We start from the raw sequence: 15,455 nt of genomic DNA on the forward strand, positions 1-15,455 counted from the left end.
AGAATGACTGTTCTCCCTAAATTAAAAGTGCTCAAAATCTGACAGCCAAGGAGCAAACAGCCCCACCTGATATCATGTAACAGAATAATTAATGGGCTTCATTAGCATGGTGAGTCAGGGTGGGGACAAGGGAGAAACAATATAAACACTGATAATCTACTTGAAGAGTATCTTCAGGAGCCCAATGAACAATGGTTTTAAAATCATTACCCCTCACTCCATTTCATTAATGCAGAGCAATATGAGGTGCACGCTCTCCCTCCCTTTATCTACTTTCAACCTGAAAGAAAATTCCACAAAGACTTGGGCAGAAAAGAGAAATAAATGTATAGTGGAGTGTGCTCTAAAATGAGGAACAGGCTCTATTCCCAGCTCTGCCAATGAGTGATCTTGGGCAAATCACTGGGCTTCTTGTGCCTTGGCTTCCCCTCTCATCCTCTGTCTTTTAAACAGATTTTAAGCTCTCTCCAGGGCAGGGACTGTCTTTTATTATGTCTACATATAGAGCCTTTAAGTACTACCATAACACAAATAATAATAATGTCCCATTCATGGATAACCAGTTGGCAGGGACTTTCAATGTACAGAGACAGCAAATACTGTGGTTAAGGTAACCTAGGACAAGCAGAACTCAGTTTTGAACTAAATGCTTACTGTACAGTCAGGGTTCATTTTATCTCATTAGCAAGAGCTGTATGTCACAACAATGGAATTACGACTTGGGTTGCATCCTTTTCAAGTTTGCCATATATTTTCATACTTTGTGGTCAACTTACCTCTTTAACATGAGTGTGAAAAGATACAGACATGTCCAGCAGGATCTTGCGTTGCTCAACACGCCTAACAAAATCCTGTATTCTGTCTTCCAACTGATGTGCAGCTTGATAAATCTCTTCTGGGTCACACTCCCCCGTCTGAGCCAGCTGCTCGGCTGCTTCTAGCAATTTGTCTGCATTGGTATATGTGTTCTGCAGAAAAATAAAGCGATCGTTTTACAGGGATAAATGAACAGAAGGTAATGCTGTCCTGTAAGTATCTAAAGACACAACACACTGACCATTGCAGGAAATAAACTGGAAAAAATGAAGCAGGGCATTGGTTGCGGGAATCTCATGTCAATAACCTTCTCATACTCATTACAGTGGATGGGTAACTGTCTAATCCTCTGACACTGTCCTTTAATACACAGCAGAAAAGGGAACATATACAGACATCAACTGTCACCTTACATACAATAGAAAATAATATGTTTTCATGATTTTTTACACACAGCCAACTACCAGAATAAAGGAAGCATCTGTAAATGTCTGCTCAACTTTGCTTCAGTTTCATAGAAACAAAAGGTCCTCTAGCTACTCTTCTTTTTGGGGGCAGGAGATGGAAATTCTATGTCTTTGAAGTCCCATTTTAACAAGCATCATCCTTTCACACTTTTGTAGTTGAAATGTGATTTTCTCTTGTTAGGAATAGTGGAACAATATCCAATTCATTCAAAGAAAACATGGTGAATTTTCACCATTTGTTGCTTATTGTCTTCATTGTTTTTGTGGTGTTCTAACCATGCAATGAAAACATATCACGAGTGAAGGAGAATTTCTACTAGCATTGAAAATACCCCCGAGTCCAGGATACAGGACTTGGTCATTTCTTCCAGGACTAATCCCATAAATCCACTGCCAGACTGAAGGACAGTTTTAAGGCTTGATATGTTGTAAATGATCATTACTAAACACCATTTGACAGACCAGTAATAAATACTCTCAGGTCAGAAAGCTTTTCTGACACTTATCCAAAAGCAATGATCAGAAAGAGGTTTTAATTCCAGTTTTTAAGTAGGGCATTCAGAGGTTTCCTTGCAAAAGCTGTTAAATTTGGCATTTGCAAGGTGTTGAAATGGAATGTAGGGAGGCAGGAACCTGTGAGGGGGCATGGTGGAAAGGTTCAGGGGGTGACTCCGGACATAAGCTGTGAAAAGGTTTGGCATTTGTGAGGAAAGGCCAAGTAAGGCAAATTTTGGAAGCAGCATAAGGGCTCACTTTCAGGGAGTGGAGTACTGTATGACTGACTATGCTTTTGGAAGAGCAGAGCAAGAGTTCTGAAGCTGCAAAAGGAGGAGTCAGTGAATAAAACTAAACAAAAACAAACAAAAAAAACCCAACCAACAAAAACCCCAAATATCTGACATGAAAACAATGTCCCCTCCAAGAGAGCAATTGTCAGTTGAAAGGAGACCTTTTTAAACAAGTATGTTTCTTTACTTATTAACACTGAAATTTAGAAATCTCCTTTACTTTTATCTTTCATGCTACTCTCGAAAGACACTGTTCAGTGTGTTACACTTTCAGTGATTTGCAGGTTTCATGCATTAGCACAGCTCCGCAGCATTTACATTACAAATACTACTGGGGAACTTTTAGCCACTAAAAATGAAGAAGATGGAGGTTTACTCTACACAGGAAAAGATTTTTTTGGCACAGCATTCCTGGCAAAACTTCTAGGAAAGATAAAGCTTATACCCGCAGAAGAGTACTTTTTCCAATATAGTTTATATTGGGTCTCTACAGAAAAAATGTATTGGCAAAAGCCTTTTTAATTTGCAAGTATAACTGTAGCTATACTAGGGCTTTTGCTGGTATGGAAAGGGGAAAAAAATAAATCACACCCCTAACAGACATTACCATAGCAGTGAAAATTTCTAATGTAGACCTGACCTAAAACATGACAGGAAGCCAGGCAAGCAGAGTTGTCCCTCTTTGCGTTGCCACAGAGTTACCTGGCAACTCCTATACAAATCATGTGTTCGTCTTCATGCCTCTGTACGTAGAGCAGAGAGAATCTTACATACCGCAGGTAGGAAGATGGAAATAGCAAAGAGGTTTTATTTATTAGTGTATGTAAAATTGCTTTGAGTGGGCTCAGTTGGAAAGTGTTTGTGATGTAAATAGTATTTAAAAAAACTTCAGACTCAGGAAAATAAAACCGCTAATGTTTGTATTTTTTTTTTTTTTGGTAAAAACTCATTATTACAACCTCCTTCTCCCTTCCCCCAGCAAACCTAACACTCTATCTGATCTTGTTCCTTTAAGCTCAGCTTTTAACTCAATTTCAAAATCAACATCAACATTTTGAAATTAACTGTAAACACGATTCAATGCCATTTCAAAATACTCTAACGTATTATCTGCATGTCACATGAATTTTTGGATACATTGGGATCAACAACTTTGTCTCAATACTGCTTTCAACTATTTGATTTTTCCCTTGTTATTATATTCGATTTTTTTCTTGTTATTTTTGTCGTTAACTTTCGCAAACTGGAAGACTAGCTAGATGAATTAAGGATTTAATGTAATTAAGAAGTTAATGTAATTTGGATGTCACTTTCAAAAATAACTCAGATGCTGTATCTTTAAGGCAGCAGGCAGAAGAGAGGGTCAATCCTCAACTCACTTTTGTAAACCTTCCTTCAACTACTAATGACATCCAGTGGAAATGCTTTTTCCTACGTAGGTATTCCAGTGTGCAGCAGCTGAGATCTTAAACAGGGTGGATTGCGCTAGAGAACAAGACAGGCAGATGAATGAAGAGGGTGCAAAGAGAAGACATCTCTTTAGGGATTTAATAAAACTAACCTGAAGTATGCAACGTGATTCTATATCTAGCAGTCAGTTAAGGCTATTCTAGAAGGCTGGGAAGGCAAGAGTAACAGCATGGATCTAATAGCTGTTTATGCTCATTACCTAACTAGACAGGGAGGCATTTTAACTATCTGTTTTTAGATATAATGCCTTTTCAGAGATTCTGCTGTAGCTGTCACTTTCATGAGCCATGCCTCAAGAAAATGAACACCCTTTACATATTTATATAGCACAAAAACAGGATGTATCTACATAGTGTACAAAAGTTAAACCTGAATTAAATAAAATAGCACAGAGCCATAGCACCATCAACAGAAGAAAATGTACAAGGGCTACCAGGTAACTGGTCACAATAGGAGGCTACAATGGTCTAATACGAGCTGATTCAAATATAAAGGCTTATTTCAGCCTTGAATTATTCTACAAACAGGCTCAAGAGGGCATGGTCAGGAAGGGATTTCTACAGACTGAACCAAGGAGGCTGTGTCATATCAATTAAGATGCAACCTCCATATGGATATAAGTTAACTCAGCTTTGTAGAAGAAACACATGGCTAACAGACTCTTGCCCTGAATACCAACATGTATCTTGCGCAGAGATCATTATGCACAACTGGACATCTATCAGCCACAGTTGCAATAAAAGGAGTCAGAATTCAATACACAAATACATGAGGGAATAAACACAAAACAGTGGTATGTGTCCAAGGGATTTAAGATGAGAAACTTCTGTCCTACAATTGGACTGTTAAAGACAACTGAAATTGAAATCCTATACGCTTGGGTAAATGTTCTTTATGTGTGCAACACAGATCATGAGAAATTTTAACTAACAGGAAAGAAAGTATAGTAGGCTCTAGCGCTGCTTCTTTGAAGGCAAAATTGGTCAATTTGACAGTAATTGTTACTATTGTGGCTTATGTATGCAGTACTGAAAAACTTGTTCATATGTGTTGCAATCTCCATATTTTATAGGTATATTGATAACCACTAAAGAAAGCCTTATTACCCCATCGCCAATGTGACAAGTTCCTTTTGCATTTGCACTGATAGGATATATAAACATACTGCAGGCCCATCCCCTCTCCTTATTGCCCTTGTTATAGAAGACCAATGTTATCTTGTACAGTGAACAGATGAAAGTGCCAATCTTTCACCAGAATGTTTACACCTGTGATGAGCCTGAAGTCTGCTGAGGTTACAGGGAATTATGAACACTTTTTGCATGTTGTGTGCTAACTTATTCTAAGATTCCTTTGAGCAGTCCTGGGGAGTTTGAATCTAAACTAACCTGGAGAAACAGCATAGGAGGAAAAAAGGCCAGATCACCTGTCTGAACTTGTTAGCTCCTTAGCTGAAAGCAAATAGTTCAGCATTTACTAGTGGCTCCAGGTGATTGAGAAATGTAGCCAGGTGGAATTTCAGAGGGATGATGCCTTCTCATCTTTTTTGTAGCGTGACCCTGATAACCTCAGGTGTGGCCAGGTTCTCTGATCAAAGGAAAAACTTGAATAACTGGAGGGGTATGTAGGGAGTAAGTACACTTCAAATTTAACCTTCATCTGCAGTCACTCTTACAGAATATAATGCATTTTATAGCAAAAAACTTTCATGTGCCCAAATAGAAGTGAACAGTATTAGCATGTGAGAGACATCACATTCATTGTTATGTTAAGCCCTGAAGTATAAAAATCAACTATCTTTTATTTGGAATACACAAAGCAGGGATGCATGTTTGTTGCCTGCTTATATTTGGTTTAGAGAAGGGAAAAATCTCAAAGGGTGTGCCTGTCTTGGCAGTCACCACAGAACCGGAAGTTAGAGATGAAAAAAAGACTTGTTAGGTCATCTTGTCTATCCTTCTGTCAGTGAAGGATTGTTCCCTGTAGTATATTTAAGTACTTTGTCCAGTCTAGTTTTTCATGTCTCAAACAAGAGAGATTCCACCCTTTCCCTGAGGAGATTGTTTTTTAGTCTAATAGAGTTCAGCATCAGGAAGTTTTTCCTTATTATTCATCTTAATTTTTTCCTTTGCTCAGTTTCATTACATTACACCTAAAACTACTCCGCTTGTTGCCTAGAACAATTCCTCCCTCCCAGAAGTATACACCCTTCAAATACTTTCACCCTGTTCTTTCTTAGTCACATTTTGGTTTTTTTAAATCTTTCTGCTCTAGTATTGCAGTATAAAATCCCTAACAGACTTCATCTCTAGCTTCTTAAACAAAAGAGGTCTGGCCTCTCCAATCCAGAAAGCATTGACTCTGAATGTGGAACTAAAGATACGTTTTGCTAGGAATGAAAAATTAAGAGTGTACATAGAATCAAGCAACTGTGTACAGTACAATCATGTCTTTGAGCCCTTATTCAGGATATTATAATGATATCTGGTTTTCTCAAGATGTTGCAGTTCTTGGATGGTGGAAATGCTTTAAGTCATGCTCTCACAATACAGGTCCATAAATAGCTACCCTGTGCATTAAACAGGAAAATTAATACAAACACAACTCAAATCTTGTAAACATACACTTGCTTGACCCCTCACTCATACCTTTGATCAATTCACTATACTGTCTATTAAATCCATACGTCTGATTCTGTTAATACTTCACAGTATTCTGGTTGCCTGAGTGTCACTTCCACCAGTGATTAGCAAAAAAGACCCAACAGGAGAACACCACAATCTCCCAACAAACACTAACACTCCCCTGGTAAACAAACCAGCTTACACACACCTATGTATGCTTTGCCTTAGCATAAAACATGTTTGCCTGTACAATTCATCAATAAAACTGGCTAGCAGATAACACTGACAGGGCAAGCGTCATCAGTAGTGTGTGTGTTAAAGCTAAGTGTTAGCTACACAAGGGTTGTTATTTTTCCCATTTTTGAACATTGGTATCACAATAGCTTTCTCGCTAAGTTGTCTGGTAACTCTCTATTTCTCCAGCCTTTTCAAATATTACAAGCTGTGATTTCACTAATTACAACTCAATTTCTTTTAATACCCAGATATACTCATTTGTTTAACGTCTTCCAAGCCTTTTTGTGACAATGCTATATTTCCAAGGTACGCATTAATTCCTAGTTACCCATTACTTATCTTCCAAATTAAAACCAGTCATACAAAAGCATTCAATAGGTTCAGTCATTTTTCTCAGACCATAAGCTTTTAAAAAAGCTTAGGGTGAATAAAAATTGAATTCGTAAATGTTACTGGTAATCTTACTTGATGCTAGAGTTGGTCGAAAATATTCTGAATGAACAGTTTTCCACCCAAAAAATGTCGATTTCATGGAAACCAGGCAAACTGGCTTCCCAGGTTTCCACATATGCCTGACTTGACACCCAGCAACCAAGGCTCCAGGATACTCGGACGCCTGGGAATGTTGGAGCCTGCGGTGCTAGGAATGGAATTATTCAAACAATCCTATTTTGGTTCTTCTGAAATGCAAGATTTTTAAAAATGTCTCTCCCATGGAAGACTGCACGTATCAGACTTTTTGTCCCGATTAGAAATTACATTTATTTTATTTTAGAAATATGAAATTTTTCATGGGACGGAAATTCCAGTACCTTCACAACTCTATTTGATACTATAAAAGTAAGATGACTCCACCAGAGCTTGAATTGTTAACATTCAGCTCAGAAGAAAGGCATCTATTGTCACATCCCTTTTCATCACATAGCATACATATTAAACTCATTTGTTTTTACAGGGAGAACGGTCATCAATTTTAATTCAAGCAATTGGAACATTAGTTCTTACATTGAGCCCTTAAGTCTCAACTTCATGTTTTAAAATCTTCTCATTTTCATATTGATATTTCTGTAGCCAAACAAAGGTATTGTTACATTTATGACATTGCTGTAAATACTTAAACTTGTGGTTTACTATAATTTGTTTTAATTGGTTATGTTGAATGTCTGACTGACCACTGAGTCTTTCAGATGGGTGTTTGATTTTTATATGGCAGTTAAATTCATATATATATATATAAGTCAGGTTTTCAGACAAACAATGACATGTACCTACTTGGACACAATCTGATTTCAGAGATTTCCTATTTATTGTTCTTGCATGCATTATTTTCACTTCTTTTGCAGCAGATGCATTGCTTTTTGCTTTCAATGCTTTTAAGTATAATGGTAAACTCAAATAAAAATCTACTCTAGAAGTTAAATTAAAAGGAAATATTCAGAATTTAATTTGCATGGTTTCTGGATTCATTTTTTTTTTTTTTTTTTTTTTTTTACAAAAGCACTCAGTGTGCCCACCCCTTCAATGTTAAGTAAGCAATTTAAGGCATTATTGAACAGTGACATAAATGTAATTGTTTAACAGGATGTGGGTTTAAACGTGTTTGAAACATTTACCTGTGCTACTTCTTCAAAGTCTTCATGGCGTTTCTGCAAAGCTCTGGCCCGATGTAGGGACTTTCCTACCCCGGTGTGTTTGCTAAGAAAAGCTTCTCCATGGTTCTCGATCCAGTCCAACACCTGCAACAACAATACAACAGCATAAAATATACTTTCAATGCATGCTTCCCTGTTTTGCTTCCAGAGCCTGCTTCCTGCAGTGGAGGGGTGGGGGAAAGCAAAAAACCAAGATATCAAAGAGCGGTTATGCCACAAAGCATGAAGAACTGCATTGATAGCTCTGACATCAGTTTTATCCTTACAATATTTTAATAAAATTTACCTTGAAAGCTGTGTTAACAGTTACTAAGCTGGTAGCCATTTAAATCTAGCAAGATTATACAGCATAAGTTGATATAGTTCTAAACAAGGCCCACATCAAGGACAATCTAAATTCTACAGCAGGGTCCATGGATTCTGTAGCACTATGATTTGACAGCCTGGAAATTTCATAGTCATTTAAATAATTCAGGTTTATAATTAATTGGACACACAGCACAGTATGTATTTTGTCTTTGCTGATGTAGAACTTATTTACATCCCCCCTACATTTTATTTATTTATTTGTATAACTTCTCTGTACCACAAAAGTAATGAGGAGAGGTAGAGGTTTTTGCAACTGGACAGGGCACAGTTGGGACTTTTGGGTCTGTTACAGATAAGCACATTACACTGATGTTTCCACTAATGTAGAGTAGTGAAAACATTTATGTTGGCATCTAAACAGTCATTAGGTACTGAGTTAACTTTCTTGTAGATAAATGAGGGAAGTCCTTAGCAGACCCTGGGTGTATGTCTATACTGCAATAAAACACCCACACCAGCTGACTCAGGCTTGTGGGGCTTGGACTTTTTAACCGAGGCATCGATGTTCAGGTTCAGGCTGCAGCCTGAGCTTTGGGACCCTCCCTCCTCGCAGGCTCCTACAGCCCAGGCTCCTGCCTGAGCCTGAATGTCTGCACCGCAATTAAACAGCCCTGCTGCCCGAGACCTGCAAACCCAAGTCAGCTAGCACAAGCCAGCTGCAGGTGTTTAACTGAAGTGTAGACATACCTTGGGAGATGACAGCCATGGTTAACCTTAATGAGAATGGAGTCATCTTCACAACCATGAGAGATGTTTTAGTGGTGTTTTTTAAACAAAAGCTTAGACTCTGGAGCACAATTCTGCAGTTTTTGGAGTCACTCAACACATGGGGCCTTGGATACACTTAAAGCCTAATTTGACTTTTTTTTTTTTGTAATAAACCATTAATGGATTTCACGTGGTCAAAAAGAACGTTTTAATGGAAAGCATATTTACGTTCTACTTCTCAAGAGAGGTCCTATTCTCCTACAGTGCATTAAGATCAACAGAAGGGTTTGTAATCAAGGAGCCATCCTTGGATATTGCATATTTGTTCTGAAAGATATTAAAGCTACACCGCTTCAAGTGATGTTTGTATCACAGGTTTTAACTAAAAATAAGGCTCACAAACCCCAAAATGATCAATTATAGTATTAATAAGCCAGACCTTTAAATCTCACACTACTGTGCTTTGGAAAGGAACTTCGTAAAACTGTGAGCTCTGTACTACAAAATAGTTTCTACATTTAACAACATTTTCTACAGTATTGCACACATCCTCTTCCTGGTGGGTGAGTGGGCAAAAAAGGGACATCTTGTAGTTGCCATTTAAATAAATGAATGAAACGAGTTCATTACTTTAAATCAAAAGCTAAACAATTAGAAAGACTTTATAAAATACTGAATTCTGTATAAGCCAAATCATCCCGCAAGTCCACGACTGCTACACTGAACAAGAAGCAACTTCACGGGAGTGATACAAAACACATCTTCCAGAATTCAGTTTGACCAGGAAGAATTTCATTATATATACCCTATATAATACTATGTTACACAGAGCCTTAGTGATAAGTTTTACTTAAGGGCTGCCTTGGATGTGCACATCCATGGTCCCTTAGATACACTTTCTGGTAACATTTTTTCTTTATACAGCATTTAAACGTTATATTCAGTTTTTAAGAGGTGCAGTTATTAAGTGGAGAGAGTGACAACCCTGGTACAGTGTTCTATACATACATTTAAGAGCTCTTGATACACGAAGTGGATCTAAATTTTTTACTTCACTTTAGATACAGTTACCACAGCACTACATAGGTAATTTGTTCATTTGCAATTATCTTTCCTTTATGTTAAATTTAAAATCAAAAGATTTTATGAAGACAACATTTCAGAATTTGTATCTACTTCTCTTTATTATAGTAATGAAATGAACTAATATTAGAGGGAATTCGACTTTTAGCTCACCACTGACACACTCGTGGTAGTTTATTACCCTTCCAGATAATTAGGGCTCAAGTTTTATAGACAAGTGTTATATACATTTTTTAATTAACCTGAACCCTAAGTAGGCAGCTATCTAGAAAAATAACAATCTATTACAATTGTATTGCTTCTTAAGGCACACTGCCAGTTTCATTATTAAATAACTGCATTACCGTAGTACATCGGAGCTCTAGTATGTGCTAGGCACGGTACAAACACAGAACAAAAACAGTCCCCTTTATAAACCTCTGCGAAACGGCAAAAGAGGCAGAACCAATGTAAAATTTGACTAATGCCACAAAGCAAATAATGGGCAGCGCAGGGAAGGGACTGCTGTGGCCTCCGGAATCCCTGCTCTATCCACTACTCAATGTTCATTCTTCATGATCACTTCCAGAAAATAATGATGCTATTCACAACTCTGTGAATACAGCTTGAAGCAGAATACAAGTCAGATGCAATTAAAAAGAATTCACCACCATGACTTCTTATGGATCTTCCAACTTTAAGGGCTGTGTGATGGGATGTTCACCCCACACCAGCACTGAAGGGGCCAGCGTGGCTCAGAAAGGGCCAATTAACGTTCACAGTTTTATCTGTGGGGAGGTCCTAGTGTTTACAAACACTAATTGCAGATGAAGCCCAGCTGGGATAGGTTTACAGACGGAGGAAGTTGTAGTGGCAGAAGGGACTGCAGTCTGGGCCTAGTAAAGTGAGAAGGAGGAAACTGAGGGGGGAACAGAAGCCCTGCAATCCTAACCCTGAGGGAAGGCGTTACTCAACAGGGTGGTGGAGAAGAAAGCTTAGCACAGGATGGAGTAGGAAGTAGCCCAGGGAAATGGCAGCAAGGGAAGATTGTGTAAACCTTGGCTGCTGATTATAGGATCCCTGGGCTGGAAACCAGAGTAGCAGGTGGGCCCATGTTCCCTTACCAGCCACTGGGAAGTGGCACAGGACTGGTGAAGGCAGCATTCAGACAGTTGGTCCAGCAAGATGGGAAACTATATAGTGAGCCAGTCGGAGGGCTGAGTCATGAAGAGAGAGCAGCCCAAGTCCTGGAGAGCGAGAGAGACCACAGGGCAAACAAGCGACGGAAGGGGGCAGTAGGCCAGACGACAGCTGATCCCCAGACCCAGCCATAAGGGCACACTGCCAGAGGTGTGTGAACCCTTTTACAATCTGCTTACCCGTATGATCACAATTTAAGTAGTTAACATTTACTCCAGTGAAAGTCTATGCTAAATTATTTTGAGATATGTTGCCTAATTTCTGAAATCTGCCTGCTAGAATTCTATATGTTCTCTCACCTTATTTACATAATCTGCCAATTTTACTGACTAAATTAAGTTTTTCACTGCTCTTTGCTCCTCTTGGCATCACACAGCCTCTATAGCTATGGGGAGGTCTGAAGTGGATTCTTTTCAGGCTTGTACATGACCAACAAATATGCTGGCTAAAGTTCCAATCCTGTAACAGTATACTCATGGATAATTTGATGCATGTGTATAATTCCAAACTACATTCTTAAATTTAAATTGATTTTTATTTGTTGGTGAGCCATACCTCAGAAGGATCCCTTTCTGACTTTTAGGTCTGAATTGGCAAGACTGGCAGTTTGAAAAAAACGCTCAAGCTTGTCAACTGATTTCCAGATCATATTTTCTTGAGACCCAATATGCAATCCTATGATGCCACATTACACAGCCACTTAAGATTAGAAACACACTTCAGTAAATCCCCACAGGACATGTATTTGGGGTCCAACACTAAAGAGAAAATAGAGAAAACCAATATTGCTGTTCAATAATTTTTCCTAAAAAAAAAAAAAAGAAAAACTATACATCATATTTACTCTTTTTACAGTTTATTCCTGGATCATCTTTCATTTTATTCTTTGAAAGTGAATGGGTTGACTGAAGAATGCACAGAAAAAATGTACATTAATTAAGAAACATGCTCATGTACAATATGTAAATACAATGTACAATGATTACATTTTCCCCATAATGATTTAATAAAATCCATTTGTAAAATCTGTACTTAAAAGGTGGTTGAAACAAAAGGCTGATTTGCTCTTTGGCCTTGAAACACACCTATTAAACCTAAACATTGAAAGTGGTAGAGTTGCTCTTTAGTTTAGTTTAAGAAATAAAGAGAACGGTTTTAAACCTTACAGTAAAACTAGGCTTGGCAGAATTTGATTTTTTTAAAATTATTTTGATGGATAATATCAGTATGTTTAAGCTTTTATTATTCTTACCAATATAAATTTTCATAGATCTGGGAAATTAGGAGGCTAAGTCAGAAAATGATTATTTAATGACAGTAGACACAGATTCAAAAAGTTAAAGCTTTATCACAGGTAAAACAAATTGTCAACATCACATGTCAAAAATATACAAATATTCTTAAATCAAATACTCATAAGTTCTCAAGCAGCATTTTTGTTACTTCATCTACTGTAAATTTCAATTATTGTTAATGGAAATATTTTTCCATTTGTTAGTGTGTATACAGTGAAATCAAGGTTCACTGACATTACTGATAAAAATCTAACCCTTTCAACTCTAACTACAGTTAATATCCCCCTTTATGCCTTCTTGGACACAAAACCCCCAGCCAAACTTTGAATTTACAATAGCTCATGTGAATCTTGAAATAATTAGAAATAATATTTAGCAACAACAAAAAAATACAGTCCCTACTCCTTGAGAAACCTCAATGACAATTTCAAGACCTTGTGACTTCAGAAGAATGATGTATTAAGTGGAAAGCAGTTGGGCTGTTGCCAGTCTTGTGCAGAAATTCATGTTTTGAACTATATTAAGACTGATATGGAAGATGAACATCCATACAAAATTCATCTCTGAGAGCTTCATCACAGGCCCACAATTTTTACTTGACTCATTGGTCACCTATCAACTTCTAAAGCATCCCTATGGCTTACCAGGACCACTGAGACCCAGAAGACAGATGTAAGCTTTGATCCTAAAAATCAGGCAAAACAGATGTAAGCTGTAAGATGTAATCAGGCAAAACTCATCAACTTCAATACAAACTAGTGCCCAGAAAAGATACTAACGGAAATCCAGTTTCAAAACTACATATAATTGTAAGTAACAGGGCCAACATACCTATTGTTGTACTATTGTAATTAAAAGCAGTAATGAAAGCAAGATTTTGTACAGTTCCACATGTTTTATACAGATGCACTGCATTAGCACATTCCAGTGCATTTCTCTTATTTCCAAAGAGCTCCTATTTAAACTGTCTTAATTTAAACCTGTTCAAATAATATTTTCAAGAATTCCATGTACTGTAGTGGCTTTCTTGTGTTCTGAAATATGCAAACTGCAGACCTCTTTCAGACATTCCAGTATTACCTGTGCTAGTCAGATGGTGGTACACAGCCTTCAAACAGGGAAGTTCAGTCCCATGTCCTCCTTCCCAGAATAGTCATATTCTGTATAGTCATACAAGGAAAGGAAAACCTCTGATATCAGCCAGGAGTATTGCATAAGCACATGGTTGAACAAAATGAGGAAGAAGCTGGGGATTCTGTCATGTGTAGGGAGAACAGAGACCAGGATTGAAAGACTTCTCACTCCTTCAATAGAGTATCTACAGTTGGAGCTCATCTCTGTATGCAATAATTTAAAACAAAAAACAAGGGAAATGCTTAAGTGGACAGAAACTCCTTGGTCATCAGGATTAAGGGGAAAAACATCTGTCAATGAGCACCTACTGGTAATGCATTTTCAATGTTCCTGGATAGTTTCAAGCAGGCCACTCTACACCGAATGGTGCAGGAGGAGAGATTCCTCAGGGAAAAAGTAATTGGACAATGAATAAAGCCACAAGAAATGAACCACATTCCTTTCCCCAAACTGAAGCTAGTACTACACTTCACATCTTTGTGCCCATCTTTCCAACTTCAGTTCCCATATTAACCTCTTCTGTTGCAGTGCTGTATTCAGCATAGCTTCACAGAAAGTCACTTGGTTTTCCAGCTAATCTTGGAAAATATTTGAGTAAGGATCCAGTTCAGGAAGTTGACTGCTTGTAGAGTGTATTGATTTAAATGAGAGTAATCGTGTCAATAACAACAGTTCTGTCTATATCCTGCTAGAGCTCTCTGTGGGATCTTCTGGGCAACAGTGCATCATTTGAGCCAATGGAGCCATTCCATTAGCTTGCTGCAATAGTAGCCTTTTAATTTTTTATATGACTAGCCACAATCCTACCCTGAGCAGAGTTTTGGCTCCAGGAAGGAAGTTACTCACCCTGTGCATTAATGATGGTTCTTTGAGATGTGGGTTCCTATGCTGATAGGTGATAGTAGTATCCATTAGGCCCGCACATGCATTGACTCCCCTCGTGCTGCACCACAAAACTAGCCAGCGTGGGCAGGCTAACCGTCCTCAGTTCCTTCTCTACCGCAGAGTCATTGACAAGAACCCTGAAGCAGAGGGGAGGAGGGTGGATTGTGCAGCATCAACCACCATTACTGCACAAGGTGATCAACTTCTTCTTCGAGTAGTGTTCCTCTGAATGCTCCACTGTAGGTGACTCTTGAGCAATATTCCTACTGGCTGGCTGGGACTTAGTAGTTGGGTCAGTTACAGAAGACAGTACTATGAAGCCGAAGATGGCATTAACGGGAAATGGAGTACCCAGTGATCACATAGTGTTCTGCAAAAGCGTGGACTGACGCCCATGTCGCTGCTCTACTGATCTCTGAGATAGGGACATTCTTGAAGAAGGCAATGGCTGAAGAGATTGACCTTGTGGAGTGTGTACGAATAGAGTCTGGAGGGGTCATGCTGCGATCTTAGTAACATTGTCTGATGCAATTCGAGATCTACTTGGAGAGCTTTTGGGATGATACTGCTGAGTCCTTGGACCTTTCTGCAATGGAAAGGAGAAAGCCTAAGGCACTTCCGGAAGAGCTTTGTCTGTCCAGGTAGAAAGCCAAGGCTCTCTTGACATCTAAGGTATGTGATATAGCCTCCTTGGTAAGGCTTGGGGTAGAAAATTAGAAAGTGAATCAGTTGATTCATGTGAAACAGA

General features: G+C 38.4%; 1 protein-coding gene across 4 annotated transcripts in view; it reads right to left on the reverse strand.

Moving 5' to 3' along the window:
- The window catches only part of TRIO (trio Rho guanine nucleotide exchange factor), a 402,248-nt gene that overhangs the window by 199,628 nt on the left and 187,165 nt on the right, over nucleotides 1-15,455 (reverse strand). For all 4 annotated transcript variants that reach the window (XM_067569989.1, XM_067569997.1, XM_067570009.1 and 1 more), the window contains 2 exons: nucleotides 8,016-8,138; nucleotides 777-968 (listed from right to left, as the gene is read on the reverse strand). In XM_067569989.1, coding sequence (XP_067426090.1) covers nucleotides 777-968; nucleotides 8,016-8,138 — 315 coding nt within the window. The remainder of the gene's footprint in view (nucleotides 1-776; nucleotides 969-8,015; nucleotides 8,139-15,455) is intronic.

The sequence above is a fragment of the Emydura macquarii genome, unplaced genomic scaffold (genome assembly GCF_026122565.2).
Source record: "Emydura macquarii macquarii isolate MOO-44397 ecotype Brisbane River unplaced genomic scaffold, CSIRO-AGI_Emac_v2 contig_320, whole genome shotgun sequence".
In the NCBI taxonomy this organism is placed as follows: Eukaryota; Metazoa; Chordata; order Testudines; family Chelidae; genus Emydura; species Emydura macquarii.